Source organism: Phaenicophaeus curvirostris, chromosome 2 (assembly GCF_032191515.1).
Source record: "Phaenicophaeus curvirostris isolate KB17595 chromosome 2, BPBGC_Pcur_1.0, whole genome shotgun sequence".
NCBI classification, from domain to species: Eukaryota; Metazoa; Chordata; class Aves; order Cuculiformes; family Cuculidae; genus Phaenicophaeus; species Phaenicophaeus curvirostris.
This window is the reverse complement of record NC_091393.1, coordinates 120,506,897-120,525,236: the sequence shown is the minus strand read 5'-3', so window position 1 is coordinate 120,525,236 and position 18,340 is coordinate 120,506,897. Positions and strand designations below refer to the sequence as shown.

Below are 18,340 nucleotides of genomic sequence, written 5' to 3'. Positions count from 1 at the left end.
AAACATTCTTGCAGCATTGCAGTACAACTCGCCAAAGCTGGTGTCTCGAGGGAGCGCTGCTCCACTTGGAGCTGTAGCTGCTGTTCCTCAGCTGACATCATCAGTAGCTGCTGACGTGCTCTGCCATAACACTTCTCAAGGAGAACTTTTGATGGCACTGATGGTTTCCTGCATGGTCTAACAGGATGGGACTTCTCTGCAGTATTTGTGATAGATACTCACCATTTCTATTCTTGCCTCTTCTTAATTAACAAGAAATAGCATTGGAAGTGATGCAGATGATGATACAGTTGTGTTCAGCATGTGCTGTGGAATATGTATGGTCGAGCATGTACCACAGGAGTGGCAGGTAACCAGATAAAGACTAGAAGTTAGTTACGTCCCTTTTTTTTTTTTTTCTTTATAGTTTAATTTTTAAAAGTCTTGTGATATGGACCAGTAAGGCTTCATGGGCAGTATGGTTGTATTTTAATGATGGACAGTTTTCAAGTGCTGGGTGGCCTTGCGATAATATTTGGGGTGAAAAGTAAATTAAAATTTAGGTTTAATTGGAGCACCCTCAGATAGATCGATGGAGAAATGAGAGAAGGTAGCCGAAGGGGTTCATGTCAGAGCCTGACTGCTGTGTGAGATGATATTAACCCTGGTTTTGCTTAATGCTGATGGAATGGATAATGGTGTAATTCAGTGTACAAATGTAAAGTACATGAGTGCCTCAGGCACTGTTGCTGGACGTGTCTAAAAGAGTTATGATTTCTGAAAAGCCCGCTGAGACTCTAAAGCAGAGAATTACAGCTGGAGCAGATTGGGCCAGTAACAGGTAAGGAAAGGATGAAGTGATGGAAAAAGAGAACAAGTAAAGCTGGCAAACTTGGAGCAGAGGTAACAGTTAACTCTTGTCCAGAACTTTCTTTCCATATGTGAGTGACTCTTGCTGACATTGCTTGCAAAGAGACTGTGAGATGTACAGATCTTTAGTTGTTTTTCACTCATTGGGTCACTCATGTTGTGGCTCTCAAAGGCCCAAGGTGGGTTTGACCATTTTTGTGTTAAGAGCCAGGGGGAAAAAAGGCTTTGGTCTTTATTTCAGCACTGGTCTTAGCCCCACCAGTCTTTTCCTGTACATCATTGGATCCGTTATCGCTGTCTGCGTGTGCAAGCTTCCCCTGAAGCAAATCCAAAGTAATTTGAATCATTTCGGCTTTCAGTGAAGCAGGACAGAATAACTCCGCTTCTCCTGTCTGTGCCACGGGCTGAGAGCACTTGCATCAGCAGCTTTGATGGATCAGCTACCGTGAGGGAAAATACTGGTGTCACTAAGCCTGGAAAATGTTAGCACTTAACTCAACTGGAGTGTGGTTAAAGCAACACACTGTGGGAATCCACATACAATAATACTGGCAGGGATGATTTTGTGTTGCCACCACTGCTTCCACAGGTGGGGACATAAATGCTGGGTCATAAAGCATCTTTGCTTAGGTGACAGCTGGATTTGCATTCCAGTTCTTATACATAGGGAATATTGGTTTAAAGAATTAACAGCGTGCCCTGCTGAACTTTCTAGTACAGTTTGTGTGTCTTTGTGAAGTGTCTTTGCTGTGTTAAAATAAGCTGAAATGAGAGTTTGAGGGGCTGTGACATTTTGTCTGCTAGCAATGCAATTATGAGCTACCAGACTTAATGACCTTAGAGCTGTTATCCTACGTGATTTCTAAAGTAGAAGTGGAAAGGTGTGCTCTCTAATGGGAAGCGTAGTTGTTATTCTGCCAGTTGTTCGTGGCAAAGGCTCTCCTGAAGCAGTCTGAAGTGTGACAGAAGGATTATTGCTGTGAAGCAGAAATGCAGCTTGGTTTGGCTGAATTCTACATGCGTTTTTTTCATGAGGATAAAGAGACTTAGGTGCCAGTTTCCCACCTTGGCTCTTCCAGGAAAGGCATAATAGGAATATTTTCAGAAGCGTACCACAGAAATTCTCCCAACTCTGTCGGGTGGAAAAATACCAGCCTGTCTTCTGTTAAAAGTGTCCTTACCTTTCCCATACAACACAGACTCCGTGTTCTCTCCAGCCCCTTTGCCTTTCCAAAGGGCACATTAACAGAGTGAGACCAGCTGCTGACCATTCCCATCCTCTTCATTCTATGAATGATGAAAAGAGGGGTTATTTTGTCCCATCTCACAGAACACATAACAGCAGAATGCAAGTGGGATGTTTTCCCTGCTTACATCCCTTTGCCATTGCCAGTGGGCTATGCAGCATCTGTATGGATCGACTCATCAGGCTGAGCAGCTTCTACAGTCCTTCCCCGAGGAGATGGAGCATCTGAAGAGGCTGCCGGCCTATGGAAGAGCTGTTGAACTGTAAAATCTTTTGCATTCTTGATATGCAGTCAAGGTGACACATCCATTGGAGTGACTTCCACTGCTGGGAAGGACCTCTTTGTTCTTCCCACTATCTTCCAGCCAAAGGCTATTTCCTTTCTGTCTTAGGAAATTCTGCAATGATGGGGGCTCTTCTGCAGATGCGTATTGGGCCAGACACATCTTTGTCAAGACTTAGGCTTTCATGCAGTGTTTCTCCATGTTGATGCATTTTTAAAACACGTTAGAAAGGCTGCTTCCCAGCCGTCCTAGTGGTTTAAGCATTTGCTTTAGTTTGCTTTATTTTTGAGTTATGTTGTGTGATTTATTATATGGGAAATTGTGCCAGAAAAGCCAGGAATGTTATTGAGGATAATGGCGTGTGACCCCTGAGCTGTAGTTTCCTTTATTTAACTGCATTACGTTGTCACTTGGATGTCAGGCTGTGAATCTTCACAGCTGCCTTGAGCATTAATGAGTATACATAACATACAGAGTTGTCTTCTGCATAAATGGATATACACCACATTTTTCTGTCATCAAATGTAAAGAATAGCTTTGTATTTTCTTTTGTTAGTAATGGAAATTTCAAGAAGATATATGTGATAAAGCCCTCAAAAGAGTAGGTATTTTCAGCACGATGCACATGGTTAACGTGCACTACTGACTGCAACTCTCTGTGTAACCAGCTTGCTTTTATCCTGCAGTGATAAAAGCTGGGGTGCTTGTCTGTAGGGACAGTGCCTCCCCTTAAGCAATCCCAGTGCTGCAGCAATGAAGGGTGTTATAGTGAAGGCATGGTTATAAATACTTCACTTCATGACAGCATTGACTCTATTCTCTTGCTTTCTGGAAAGCTTTTGTGGCTTTGGTAACTTGAGTTGTGAGAAACCGCAGCCATTCCAGATTTATTCAGGTTTATTTATTTATTTTGCATTCTTTTGCTTCCCATCCAAAACTGTTTTTACAAGGTAACTGGGTGATGTTACTTGGAGGTGAGGATGGGTGGGCGGTAAATAAAATGCTGTCTGACACAATTTATACAGTATTTTGGGATGACAGACACTGTGGAAGAATCAGAGTGAAGTGGTACTAAAGGTGTGCTTTTTAAACTTCAGGCTGGGCGATGCAGGTTGCTGCCTTTATTTTCATTCAGAGAAAGTGGGAAGATGACAAGAGCCACTTCGAACAAATGCTGGATTATTTCTGTGACATTCGGGAACCACTGCAGCTCCTCATCTTTCCGGAGGGAACCGATCTCACAGGTAGGCTGCATTGGCCATCTTCTTGTGGAATGTTCAGTGTGGAAATACTTTGTTGTGTGTGGAAATAGTTTAAAAAAGCTCAAGGCAGGAGCAAGGCTGGGTTCCCACGGACAGTAGAAACCACAGCTGATGATAGATCACACATACTGATGCATTTGAGAGGTGCGGGTGTAGTTCCACAGAGAGGCTTTGCCCATCTTCCCAAAATAGACATTGTGTTTCAAAGCATCTGATGGTTACAGTAGCTTTAGGTTGGTTCTGGATGTGCGTTGCATCAGCAGAACTAGGTTTCAAGACCTGGAATAAATCACTTGCATGTTCCCCTTTTCCACATTCCTGGGGCAAACAGTGCAAAATCATTCCAGATACATGGAAGAGCGAAGAGGAGAGCTAATGATTCTGTTAGATTGCCTGTGTAGTGTTTTAAGAGGAGAAAAATAGAGATACGTGTTGCCTAGGCCAGGTGAGCAGTTTGTGTCTCCCTCTATAGGAAAAAATCTCCCTAAAACAAATGTTGATGTTATCATAAGAGTAGATTTATGGAGTTAGATCCTGTAGCGTTAATTGTTAATAAAATATCTACCCTAATACAGTTATCTGGCATCAGCAGCAAGCTGCTAACTGGTGCCACACACAACTCAATTGCTAATAAAAGAAAACACCATGTGAATGTTCTGTGGTTCTTATGCCTGCAGCATGATTTGATAAGCATCATCTTTAAGTAGAAAATCAATTACAATTAAACTTCTACCCTTTAGCTTATTTAAAAGATTATTGTACTTCCCACTGCACAACTTCTTCAGTCATATTTTATTGCAATGTCAGATTGCTAAGTCCTAGACACAGTGTAAAAATAACATGTAGTGCTGGTTTTTCTTCCATATTCCCCAAATCTTTCAAAATGGATATGTATGATATTCAATCATCATCACTTGATCTGCCTTCCTGAAAGCAGATAAATCATTTTACATTCTTGCATTGCTTCATATGATACCTCTTGTGGAATCAGTTATTTTCTGTCTAAAATTAGAAAGAATGATTACCTCACTTTAAATTATTTTTTCTGGAATTGATGAACAGCTGTCTCCTCCTGGTGCTTAACCATAAGGTGGAACCTTTCTCTCATTGGAGAGAAAGTCAGGAGGCTTCTCCTAGGGTCACCTACTCTCTTCCTGAACCCATGTTTCCATATCAGGATGATTGAAAGAATGGGATTGTTTGTAATGTATTTCATAAATTATGTACGCCTTCTGATCTCTCCCGATATTCCTCAAAGACAACAGATTTTAAAGAACTGAGGGAGTTCCGTGCTGCAGTTTTACCGAGCGTGAAGCTGAGGAAGGAAACAGCCAAGTGTATTCACCCTTCTCCTGCCCGGTCCCAGTGGTGGGGATGCTCCCACCTAAAGAATGGAATTCCTTAAGGAAATGCAGGGTTTTCTCTCTGCTGTTGTAACTGATACACATGCCTTAGACTAAATTTAAGCATATGCTGTTGATGAGGTTGACTGAGAAATTCATTCAGGCGAGATTCCTCACCTGATACTAAAAACTTTTATAACTGGATTTCTGAACATGGATTTCTGCCAGATTTTTCTAAGGCATTTCTGTTGTCCTGGTTATCCCTTCCGGTGTGGGTGTGGCAGGTTCTCTTTAACCAGCAGTGTCCAGCTGTGTCTGCACTGGCTGCGCTGTGGATGCTGTGATCGCTCTCCTGGTTGGTGGAGCTGGCCTGGGGAGGGAGCAGGACAGTGGGAAAGACAGACTGACAGCAGGGTACAGCATCCTTGGGCTGCAGGCGTGTAAGGCTGTCTTGTGTTCTGCAGTCTAAATTGCAATCTGTAACAAATGCCACCTCAATATTGTATTTGGGCATAATAAGATGTGTAGAGACCAGTGGAGCCCCGGGGCTCTGTAACAGTAACTTGGCTCTCCTGATCCCGTTGTCTGCAAAGGAAACATCATCTCACGCATGTTAAAATACTACAGGGGCCAGGACAAGCTCCCTGGACAAGTGAATCCTGACCAAGCGATACATTCATACCATGTAAGACAGAATATAATGACGCATTTTGAAGGAATGATTTTCAGGAAACTCTTAGGTTTGTGTTAACCTATTACGACTTCACATTCCATCTTTTAGAGCGAGAAATAAACCACAGGTTTGTTTTTGCAAAAATAGAGGCAGTGGCTTTTCTTTTCTAACCAGATTAAAAACCTGCAAATTACTTCTGCAAGCAAAATTCTTCTGGTGCTTAAAATGGAAAATGCCATTCTACCTGTGCTACATTGAGAAGCAGGATTGCTGGGCAGCTCCATGCTACTGTCACATTTTTATCCTCCCAGTACACGTGTGACATAGATTTACTCCTCCCTGTAAGGAATTGTGTAATATTTTCAGGTATTTGAGAAGGATCCGTTTCAAATAAATGTGAGTATGACTGCATGTACACACGGGCCAGCGCTGACTTCAAGTTGATGACATCCTTGGCAGCGGAGGATGCTACGTAAATACTTTTTAAAATAGCAATGCCACGACCTCAGAGCGCTGTCTTTGTAGACTGGGTCTGAGGTAATAACTACGTCCTTATTTCTGGTAGGTTGGCCATCCTTTCACCCTGGAGTACTTCACAGTCAAAGCTAAGTGCACCACAGGTATTCTGTTGTGACTGCTCAAAAGAAGCCCTCGGCAGATAACTGTACAGCCAGACTTTCTGAAGCCCTGAGAAAACAAAGCAGCCATAAGCCTGGTGCTTCTGGAAAGCTGGAACACATTGTGCTTGTTCATTTGTTTTTCCTGGTGTCCGTACACAGCTCTGTAGGAATCCTTCAAAAAGCAATAACAAACGTTGTTGTTTTGCTCTGAGCATATTAAAGCCTCATTGCCCGTGGGTTTGTGTCTGCATCCCTGTACGTGGTCTTTACTTCACTCCAGCTTCTCTCTTTTTTTTTTTTATATGTATTCCCTTCCGTGTGACGTTGCCTCCATGAAACTCTTGCTCCTCTATCAGCAAGAGCCCTTGTGCTCTGTGGCTCATCCTTCCCGCACTGGTGTCACCCAACAGGCTGCTGCTTGCCATGCAAAAGCCTGGACAGAGTCGATGCCTGCGGAGCCTGCCCCGGCCTCGCTGTTACCGAGATCTGTGCTCCTGGAGGCTGCCTTTTACCCAGCTGTTGATTCTTCTGGAACTCCCATGAGGTTTAATCATCTTGAATCTCTTGTCTCTGCCAACCTTTGTTTGCAAGTGGCAATGGCTTCAAGGGTGACGGGGAGCAGGGGGACAATGGGATTGCATAGACCTTTTTCCTTGAGGAACAGCTCAGAAACAAGCAGGAAAGCTTGCTAGAGCCCGGATTTTGGCTGGAATGTTGTGATGTGGGTCACATACAATGCTCTGGCTGGAAGGTAATGGTGAACTGCTGTTGAGTTTTTCTTTTTTCTAGGGAATGTGTTTGGTAATGCAAAATATACTGTCCAAAGCACTGATCAAGGTTGGTTTAACATCTGATGATTTGAGAGTAGCACGAATAAGAACACTGCTTAACATGTTCTTGAAATATCAGTTGTGAGCCAATACAGATGTTGTGGTTTCTATCCAAAGCTCTAGTAGATAAATGAAGATTTCTCCTTTTCTTTAATAGAAAGATTTTTGGAGTGCTTGTCTGGAGTACACTGTCTGACCCTTAGTGTTGTTGGAGAGCACTTGAAGCCACAGAAGCACTTGCGTGCTTTTATTGTATGTCAGATTAAAGGGAAAGATAGTGCTTAATATTCACGTTTCGGTGCACCAGTACTGCAAAGAAAAAAGTATTTGAGAGTTGATCAGAAATAGTTGTATTAAAGATGTCAGAATCTGCTTTCCAGTAGGATGATGAGAGAGTTTGTGATTCTTTTGGGTGACATCCATCAAAACACATCAGCCTGGACAATGTTGAATCCGTAAAAGCAAATGAGCCTGTTTGTTTGTGAGTTGCTAACACTGCACAGGTATTTCCTGAGAACACAGACCTGGCTTTTCATTGGGTACGGGGCTTGGAGCTTTAGTTCCAAATACTCTTCAGTAGAGCGCACCTTGTTACTGCATCCTGGCTTTCAGCAAAGTCAGACTCTAGAGATTTTTGTTTGAATTCGTAACAAGATCACAAATTAAAAATACAATTTGACTTAAAAAAATTTGACTTAATCCTCTGATTTTCAGGCGAAAAAGCAATTCAGCTTCCTAAAAATCTGTAACTCGAAGATCAAGAAAGTGTGTTAGCATAATTTCTTCCTCCAGTTACTTTAAATAAAATTCTTAAGTATAGTGCTTCTAGAAAGTGCTGACTTTCTGAGCTTTTCCAGTAATTTAAAAATGCAATAAATGGGATTTGCCCACATAATTCTGAGATAAATGGGAAAAAACATGATCAAATGATCTGCCAAAAGCAGCACGAGATCAGAATAAATGTACAAGGTTATGGCCAGAGCCCTTAAATTCTCGTTTTGTGTATTTTGACAAATGCTCTACAGTAACATCTAAAGACTCAAGTAAATTGGAGTTCTTGTACTTGTCCCCACCCAAAGAACATGCCCTCAGACAGGCAGCACGTGTCAAATGAAGGAGAGAGGAAAGGCAAGTCAGGGGGAGAGCGTGAAGCAGTTCTGAGTCAGGAAAGTTGATTAGGGGATTTTGCAGAGGTATTTGTTGTGTGAATTCCTGTAGGCTGGATGCTATATAAAAACAGGTTTCTCGTTTTCCTGAATCATTTTTCTAACCTCTACATTTGATATAATGAGGAACATGGCATTTTCTGCCCCTTGTTGAATCCAGTGCTGAGCAGGAAACGTGCTCTGCATTTTCCTGAGGGGGGTGAGGCAGGGGTGTCTGCACAGGGATCCCAAAGAGCAGCAGACACCAAGGGGATCCTGTCTGATAAGGCGGCAGTCAGGGCATTTGTTCATAGTAAGAGCAGAGTGTAAAACTGAGAGCACCAGGAGAGGGAGGAAGGGCATTATCCTTATTCTTGGCAGAGCAAAAGCATCCCCTGCCCTTGATTTCAGAGCCCTCTGACCTTCCTGGCTGGCTGTAATAGATATTGTTCATTGCACAGAGACCTGTGGCTTGATGGTTGTTAGGAGGGGAAGAGGAGATGATTTTTCCAGATGACAACGGTCGTGATGTTAGCTGGAAGTGTTATTCGAGTTCTGAAATCCCTTTACACTGAGGTTGTGCAAAAGGGGAAGGGAGCAATCTCTGTTATATAAAACTTAAAGAGTCCAGAGGTGAGACAGGGATACAGATATCGGGAAATAGCTGAGTGCTGCTGGCCAGTGTGCCAGTGTCCGGCTGCTCCCTCATTTCAGAAAGGCTTTGTAGCAAAGGGAATTTGGAAGCCGTTTTACAGCTGTTCTCAACAAGTTCCTTCCAAGCATAGGGAGGTGCATTGAGAGTAGCTTTGAACATGATCGCTTCAAGGCAATGGGCAGTGGAGGTTCCAGACCCTTTTTGCAGCATCAGTTAGGTCTTCCCCAGCAAAAACCCTGCCCACTTATTTCTGGGTTTTCTTCTGGTGTGAGTAGGAGTGTTTCGCAAATACCAAGGAACTCGTTTTTGTGCTCCCTCTGAAACAAAAACCCAGCAAGTGGGGAGACGGGAGAGGGTTTTCCAAGGGCTCCACGGAGTTCAAGATGCTTGAGACTTAGATTTATTGATTTTGTTGAGGCTGCTTACCTCATAAGTATAAGTGTTGTAAGTATAGCCACTTACAACACTTGTGTCTCAAAGCTTTGATTAACGTGATTTGCAGATTGCAGATGTTCCAGTGCGAACCCCAAATTTGTATATGCAGAAAATGAAGACAACCCTTCCTCTGTCCTTTAGAAGAAACAATACATCAGCCGAAAACTTTGTGATGAAGTAATTTAAAGCATTTTACTTCAATCACCACAGGATCTGGAAAGGAGCTCTTGAGTTGTGCACTTTTTATAGGAATGCTCATGCTGATCAATGTTGTTTCTTAGAAAATAAAGAGGTTTTAAGTTGTTGAGCTGGCAGTGTGATACAATTATGTTTAAGCGGTAGAATCTGGCTTTGCAGTGAAGCTTTTAGTAAAGACCAGATTGCTCTTGCACTTTTCTGCCACTCCAAGTCTTGCTCATGACTCACTTTGCAAGCTTCGCTGTTGCAGAGATTGGGGTCCTACAGGTAAGTTCCCTTTGCCGCTTCAGAACAGTCCTTGTTCAACACTGAATGGAGCAGCAGTCGAGCGGACAAAAATAGATACTCCAATCATGTGGTTAAAGACATTATGCATATGTCCAAGGAAGGACAAATTCAAGTTACATAGCCAAGTGTAATTTTTGTATTTCACGTATTCTGTAATTTTAGCATTGCTTTTTGGAGATGTCATATTTTCAAGTATTTGTATGTTTTGGCAATTTGGCAAGAATTAAATCTCTGGATTCTCTCTGCTGTATCACTTGCTTGGCTACTGTGCAACAGTTTTCCATTTCTGCTGATCACATGGTAGGAAATCTGCGCTAAATCCGAAGGGGCTGTGTGTCTGAAAAGCTGTACCCTTATGTGTGCAAACAATAGGTCACAAGGAAAAATACTCATTGCTACAGCATTTATGAATAGGTAGATGGTCCTTCAGGGGAGACACCCACATTTCTTGGTAAACAAAAGTCATGTAATTTAGGAAAAAAAGGGGTGAGAAAGTCATATCACTGCACTGAGGACATCTCAATCTTGCCCCACCTGTTGGTTTGTCCCTTGTGCTGTAGTTGCTTTACAGGAAAAAATATGATGATTGTAAGGGAAAGGACTTACCTATAAGTATCAATTCTGTTGAATTATCAGGCAGCTTCGTTCTTCATTGCTGGATATCTCATCGTTGTACGAGTTAACTGTGAACATTTTAAAGAAGAGACGTTTCTGCTTGAAAAGGATTCTCTGTTGCTTAGCCAATGATTATTTTGTTCCATAGATCTGTAGCTGGATTTTGTTTTCTGAAACACCTGTAAGACTATCTAAAAACTAGTTCTTTAAAAAGTTAGATGATTGAATTGATTTTTTTTTTGCCAAGGCAACATTGCATGTGTCCATTGCCTCTTGGCCCCAGACAAGTACAGCAGAGCCCACAACAAAGGAGGAAGCGTGGCCAGCAAAGTCTGTTTGGCCACTAACTGAGATGCTTGGAAGAAGCTCCTGCACATCACTGGAGAACAAATTACTTCCTCCCGCTTGGCTTCGGAAGTTCTCACTTTAGTGCCTGCGCCTCCCTTACTTGATGGGCTCTGTTACAACCGGCTCTGAAACGCCCTTGTTTGGTTTGCTTGCGAGAAACTTCTTTTTGCTGAGGTTTGAAATGTGTTTCTCGGGAGGTTTCGCTGCACTGCTCTCCAGCTGCCTCTCATGTACTGTGTGTGTGGTAACAAGCCTGTGCTGCGGCTTGGAGGCAGTGGGTCAGAAAATGTGCAGCGCAAGTTGGTGAATGAAATATGTCAAGTTCAGAATGGAGACGTAAATTGCTGTTTTAATGTATTAGATCAACTGCTTTCTTCCATTTAATGTTTTCTTTCCATAACAAGCTTAACACAGGTGAACACTGACCCCAAGGTGTTTCTCTGCATAGTATAAAATCTGCATTACAGAGAACTGTTAACAGACTTTAATTTGTAGATTTCAGATTGCATTTGATAACTATGAAAGTTGTGCTGATTATTTTCTAGAATGAGAGGGTAAAAAGGCTTTTCTTGCAATCCACATTGCTCCTCCCTGTGCCATCCTGTAGCCCACCAACCACATGTTTGCGGTCTGCCTCCATCTGAGAAACTGTGACACCTCTGTGCTCTTTGAGCTGCTCTTGTACTGTTCCTGTCACATAATAATGATGTTTAATTCTTTATCTACATGCACACTAATAGAAAATGGTGCTTTTTCTTCTCTCCTCCAGCAAATACTAAAGCCCGCAGTCATGAATTCGCTGAAAAGAATGGACTTCAGAAATATGAGTACGTCTTACATCCGCGTACCACTGGATTCACTTTTGTGGTGGAGCGACTGAGGGAAGGTAATCCTGATCGGGGTTGATGTGCACTTTCTTTCCTTTAAAGTAACGAATCTCACCCAGGCTGGAGAAGCCAATGTTCGCAAAAAGGGCTTGAAGTAGTTCCGGAAAAACTTTGTGTCCTATAGCTTGTGTTTGCAGCCCTTCTTTAAATGCTTGTAACATGGAGCGATCTGAGAGATCTGATTAACAGGCACCAATATCATCATAGGAAGTGCAGTTGAGGAGAAAATTCTCACATCTTTTTAATATTGTAGCTTGTTTGGCAATCTTCCTCAGAAAAGAGTGGAAAGATCCCTAGGAAATTCAGAGTTGTTGCCCTGAGCCTCGCTGGGTGGTTGACACCGTGCACAGACGTGTAATGCTGCCCACTCGGAAAAGCTTCGGGGATTTGAGTCTGGGAGCCGAGGCAAGAAGTTGCGGTGTTCGGTGGACAGGGGGAGTGCATGGCAGTGCATCGATGCAGCCCGTTGGCTGGCCAGTGCTGCTGGCTTTTCCAAGTCATGGTCACTTGGAGAAGCTGCATGAAACAGGAGTTGTGCAGAGCAGTGTGTGAGAAAACATCTGATTCCAGCTCTATATCTGGACATGGTCTGCCATCCCTGTGTGAACCTGGGGGAGATACCGATTCCCTGTTATCAGAGCGTAAAGAGGTGGCTGCCTGTTAGATGGAGGTTTCTGGGTGTTGTTGTGGGAGTGGGTGTTTCAGTGAGGTTTGAGGCCACCTTGCTGTCAGCATTAAACAATACTGATGTGGCAGCAATTAGGGTGACGAGGAGTGGATGCTTCCAGTGTCTGTGAACATATGGATGAAGAAAATAAACAGCTACAGTGGGTCTGAAGTGACTTGTTCATAGACTAGAGAAAAGCAGCTCTAGATCTGTAACACATGCGGGTTATTCTGACTGCCAAAGGAGGATGTTTGAGATTAGTTAAAAGAGTAAGGGCTTACTGGTAGACTTCTTCCATTGCTGGAGTCCTTGCTTGGATCCCATGGCATAGGGTTGGAACTGGATGATCTTTAAGGTCCCTTCCAACCCATCCCATTCAGTGATATTATGATTTTAGGAGCAGGGATGGCTTATGTTTTGCCTGATCCCTACCAAGCAGATATCCCCAAAATCACTGTAAAGCCTTTGATACTTTTCCCAGCTGGACAGTCCTGGCTGGACCGTGTCCCTCTTGGGCTCTGGTTTTATTAGACAATCAGTGGTGGCCACCTTAGATTTTCATCTGTCCTGTATGTTTAGCATTCACTTTGCTGTAGTTAAAAAGCTTGCCACGTACACAATTTCATAAAAGCTTTTTTTGCTTAAAACTTTTCAGCACTGAGTTAACCTAGCACATTTCTAGCCTGGAATAAATTTTCAGTTAAAGGAACGTCTTCAACTTGAAATATTATCCACCTAATAATAATTCTGTATTTGCTGCAGAAACAAGCTTTGTGGTTACACAGTCATTTTCTAGTTCTATAAAAATGCTTTTCTCTTGTATGAGACATATATGCAAATCAGGCTATTGGGTTATAAAAAAGGAAAATATTTGAGGCTGATCTTATGCAGAACAAAGCTGGGGAAAAACGAAAAGCATTCCTAGATGATTTTTATGTCCAGTCTTTCAAATGCTTTTAAGTCCTGCTTTTATTTGAGGCTGGCAAGTACTTTATGAGATATTCATTTCCCTTTAGCATTGAGTTTATGAGGTATTTGGTGTATTGGTACACGTTATAAGCTGTATATCTTATGCCCACGTGCTATTATGTGTGAGAAGGTGGTTCAACAGGTGTTTTCAAATACAAAGTTTTCTTGCTATTTTAAAAGTTGGGTTTCAGTTGTTTGGAAGTGTGCCAAATACAGACCATTTGCTCTGAAATAGTTTATTTTATGGATAACCTAATTGTTGTTTGACTTCAGGACACTTGAGTGTATTATGTGCCTGCATATATGTACATATCTTGATCTATAAAATATAGATGTCCAGGTAGATTTTCCTATACCAGTGGCACAGATGGTACCTAATGTGGTTTGACCTCTCATTTATATATTAGGAAGCCTGTTTTGCAGCTCTGATTTCTGATGCCAGTGGTAACAGAGAAATCCAGGGTTGTTAGGGATGTGGTGTTGACTCTGTGTCCCTGTTTCTGGGTTGTCCTAACTCTACAATGGCAGCAATAATGACAAAACCAGACTTCTTTCCTTTTCCTCTGCTGCTGCCTGCATGCACAGAGCAGTGTCTGTGACTTTAACATGCTGGAGGAGCAGTGGAGTTGCTAACATCATGTTTACGTCTTTGGCAGTATTTCTGTGCACAGATGACAACCTCATTGCCCTGCAGCTCTCCTGTGAATACGTTCTGGCTCGTGGCTGTTTTCCATTCCCCAGGCTCAAGTGTCTTCACTTCAGGCCTGAGTACATTATTTTGCTCCAAAAATAGGTTGATGAAGAGAGGGGGGAAATGTCACTAGAAGTTTAACTGCTTTTCGAGCGTTGAAAAAACTAATTTAATTTGGCAAGAACCCTGATTAATATGCATCACAAGCTGCAGCATGAAAGAATTACCCGTTATTACATAAAAATAACTACTAGCGACCCTTCTGAATAGGAAATGAAGAATCGGGAAGAAATAACCTTTAGTGAGATGCTGCTTGTGTCCCTGCAGGAGAGTTTCTTCCTAGTGGAAGCCCTGTCATAATCTCAGCAGTTACCAGTCTTTGGCTTTCCAGAGGTGGAGGACATATCTGAGCAATGGGAATGGATTTTTGCCAGGGATTACCAACACTTGGATTCCTCTGACTGCCTTCTCACTCTTAGCTGGTCGTTATTTTGGCTGTTGGTCCCTTTTGCCCATAGATGCTGCTGTATTGATTTCTAAGTCACTGCTGAGATTGTGGGGGCTTAGAAAAAAAATATTTCTATAACCTCCAGCAAAAAAAGGCGTAAGTATTTCCAGCCCATCTCCTTGGCATTTGAGTCTCCTGCCTTTCTTGCCATGTTCTAGCTCTTGATGAGTGGTAGCTCATTCCCCCTGCACCAATTCCTCTGAGCAGATACCCAGGTAACAGACTGCTTATTTTCCCTTATTAATATTATTGCATTAGTAAACGATCACTTTACTGTTTCCTCATTCATATAAACCTCAGAATCACCCACAAACAAACACAGACTGGAAACGTGCCAGAGCTGTACAATTAATAATGCACTCAGGAGAATAAGGACTGCAGCTCTCACTGGTTTCTGAGCAAGAGAAAGACATAAATTTGATTTAACATTGATTTTTGGAGAAGTGTGTTCCTTTGGCTTAATAATTGTTGTAAGTAGGAGGGTTTAATACAATATCACTGGGCATATAAGAGAAAATACAGGATGGAGATGGGAGTGCAGAGGGAAAGGACATGTGGAAGCTGTATAAGGGCAGCTGGCTGTTACCTGGAGATGCTGAGTAATTAAGAGTGGAACAAAACTTTCAGTAAGGACTAACGAAGATGGAAAAGTATTAAATATTCTTAAGTTAACTGTAGATTAACAAACTAGGATGCATTTTTCACCCCTGCAAGAAGATCATCCTTCCTGGGAGCGATTATTGAATTTCTAGTCCATTGTGACCGGCTCTGCACAGACAAAGCGGGTTTGTGAGGTTCTTCATTAATCTTTACTGGTGCGTGTCACTCAATAGCCCTGATCTTTTCCCTAGCGTCCTTCAAAGTGTGCTTCTGCAAACACTCTGGCCCTGGTCAATCAAAATAGTGCATGTCGAAAGTGTATGAACTCCATTAATTGCACATTTTCTCAGTGCAGAAGTACATTTGATCACTTTGATGAACCGCCCTGTGGAAGACCAAACCTTTGTTGACTAAAGTGACTGCTGGAATGCCATGTACTTTATTCAGCACGCTATTGTGTCAGTTTAGTTGACTATTGATAGGAAGCAAAGGGAAATAACACAGTTGATTTGCTTCTTTCTTATTCTGTTCACTTGATCAATTATATAATTTGTCAAAGGTGAGCGTTTTTTGGAAAGAGAGTCAGCACATGCAAATGAACAGCAGAAAGTGAACATCAAAATTAAGACTGGTCATGATTTTTTTTTAATATATAGTTCATCGTTATATGCCTCTCTTTAAACATCTCAAATGATATCTAATCCTTTTTAAAGTCTGAAGCTCTGGACAGATTCTACGTATGAAGTCATCTGGCAGAAGTGAGGTTAAGGCAAATCATCTCCTTTTGCAAAATGTTGTACATTGAAAATGACAGTAACGGGCAAGAATTTAAATTAATACTTTTATATATGTGTGCCTTTAGCAAAGTTAATTAAAACCATTTCTGGTTTATATAATGGTCTTGAAGATCTGGGTTGTGAAGTCCTTCTATGAGAAGTCAGGAGGTTCCTTAGAAATTAATGATAGCTTCTCAGCCTTGGTTGTGTTTCATCAAGTGTTTTCTGAAGTCCCAACGACATTGACAGTTCAGCTGGCTTGAGTGTTCAGTTTCAAAGAGAGGGGAAATGATACCAGCCGACTGGATTCAATGTTGTCTGGATTTAGTGAATTACATACATTATTTTGGCATAATGTCTATAATCATAGCCAAATCGTCTATCAAAAGAAAATAGTTGTTTACAAATGTTGTCTTAAAATTGCTTCATGGCTTGTAAGTATTTTTTGGACTAAATAAACAGCGAGGATTAGGACAGAGCTGAGGTTCTAAAGCACTGTTAGAAGATTGTTCATACTTTTGCAGCCAATCATTTCTGCCAACATTAAATTTTAACTGGCCTCTTTTTAATGTTTCCTCCATATCTGTCAGAAGTCTTTAATATCTGGATATATTGGACTGGATGTTCCCGTTACAGGGCTTACATTATACCAGTTTTACAATACAAGCTGCACCTTCCATATGAGGATAGACTGAGAGAGTTGGGCTTGTTCAGCCTGAGGAAGAGAAGGCTTGGAGGAGATCTTATAGTGACCTTCTAGTACCTGAAAGGGGCTACAAGAAAACTAGAGAGGGACAATTCATAAAGGCTTGTGGTGATAGGACGAGGGGGAACGGGTGTAAACTGGAGAGGGGCAGATTTAGACAAGACATTAGGAAGAATTTCTTCACCATGAGAGTGGTGAGACACTGGAATGGGTTGCCAAGGGAAGTTGTGGCTGCCTCATCTCTGGATGTGTTCAAGGCCAGGTTGGATGTGGCCTTGGGTGACCTGATCCAGTGGGAGGTGTCCCTGCCCATGGCAAGGGGATTGAAACTGGATAATCTTTAAGGTCCCTTCCAACCCTAACTATTCTATGATTCTGTGAATATGATGAAGAGTCATTTGTGAGGTCTTATTTACTTTACTGTAGTATTTCAGCATCAGATTTATTTCTGGTTCACCACTAGCTGATTGAAAAACAGTATTGCAAAAACTAGCTGCCCAATGCAGCGTCCCCAAATAAAAAGATATGGAATTAGCATGCTTGCCTTCATTTGTGCATCCTTGCTGATGAACAGGAACTGGGATTCTCATCTTTCTTCCATGGTTCATTCAAAATTGAGAGTTTTGCCCCCAAATATGTATTTTTTTAGACACAGTCAGTAACCAGTCTGTATCTTCTACTGTTGATACCCGAGTTGTACAGTTGTATGGCATCCCAGTAACTGGATGCAAGCGTCTGTTTAATTGCCGGGGCAGGAAGGTTGTGTTTAGGTGTTTAACCCGGGATAGGTTTATATCTGTCAATATTTTCATCCTGTAACAGTTATTAACTGTTACACAGATTTTGTGTGCTTTGCTGCAGCATCCATGTGTGTTTTTATGTACTTAACTCTTTATGCTATTTATTCGGGTTATGGTTCAACATGCATATATGGCACTTTAGAGCAAATAACCTAGGGAGACAGATCAAAATCTATCTGAGATGATTACTGGGAGGTGATGATCAGCACCAGGAATTGAAAGCTGGCAGTTTGGTTCACCCAAACAGTTTGGTTCACTCCTTGCTGAGGCATAACTGCGCAGTCGTGCAGCAGGTCCTCGTGAGCGGTGTCTGTCTCTTCTGTGCGCAGAGAATGTGACCCATAGAGAACCCTGAATAGCTGTGGGACCATCTTTAGGAGATGATTCTGCCTTGAGTCCTGCAATTGTCATGTGAGTGGAAGTGCAGAGATCTGATGTATTTATGTAAATGGTGTTTAAAGTTGAAGCTCTCAATTCAGTAATTCATTAACAAGACTCTCTAGCTTGAAGTAGATGGAGTATGTTGGCTTCTGGAGCTATTTTCTTACTGTGGCTTTGAAAGAGAGAGGTAGGAGGCTGCTTTTGTGAGCAGATGAAATGTCGCTACTGAGTGCTGCCACGATACTGCTAAAGGCGTGTCTTCAGTTGTGGGTGACACTTCTGCTCTGCACGGTTACGTCTGAAGCACCTGTGGCTTACAGACGGATATCATTTCTTTTATCACATGTGAAACAAAGTAATGCCAATTTCCAAGTGTGCTGTATTTGTGTTTTTAAGGGACAGTTGATGCACGTGTAAAGTACAGGTATATGATAGCTGTGTTCATTGACTGAAGGGCTCGGGCTGCAGTGGGTGGGATGCATGGGTGGATGGATGGATTGAATTTACCACATTCTAGTTTGATACAAATAGTTTCTTTCCTCTTCACATCAGTACTGGGTGAGG

The 18,340-nt window shown here is 42.1% G+C and overlaps 1 protein-coding gene across 2 annotated transcripts in view; it reads left to right on the top strand.

Moving 5' to 3' along the window:
* Positions 1-18,340, top strand: part of LCLAT1 (lysocardiolipin acyltransferase 1) — a 100,491-nt gene that overhangs the window by 37,548 nt on the left and 44,603 nt on the right. For both annotated transcript variants that reach the window (XM_069850713.1, XM_069850714.1), the window contains 2 exons: positions 3,477-3,623; positions 11,561-11,677. In XM_069850713.1, coding sequence (XP_069706814.1) covers positions 3,477-3,623; positions 11,561-11,677 — 264 coding nt within the window. The remainder of the gene's footprint in view (positions 1-3,476; positions 3,624-11,560; positions 11,678-18,340) is intronic.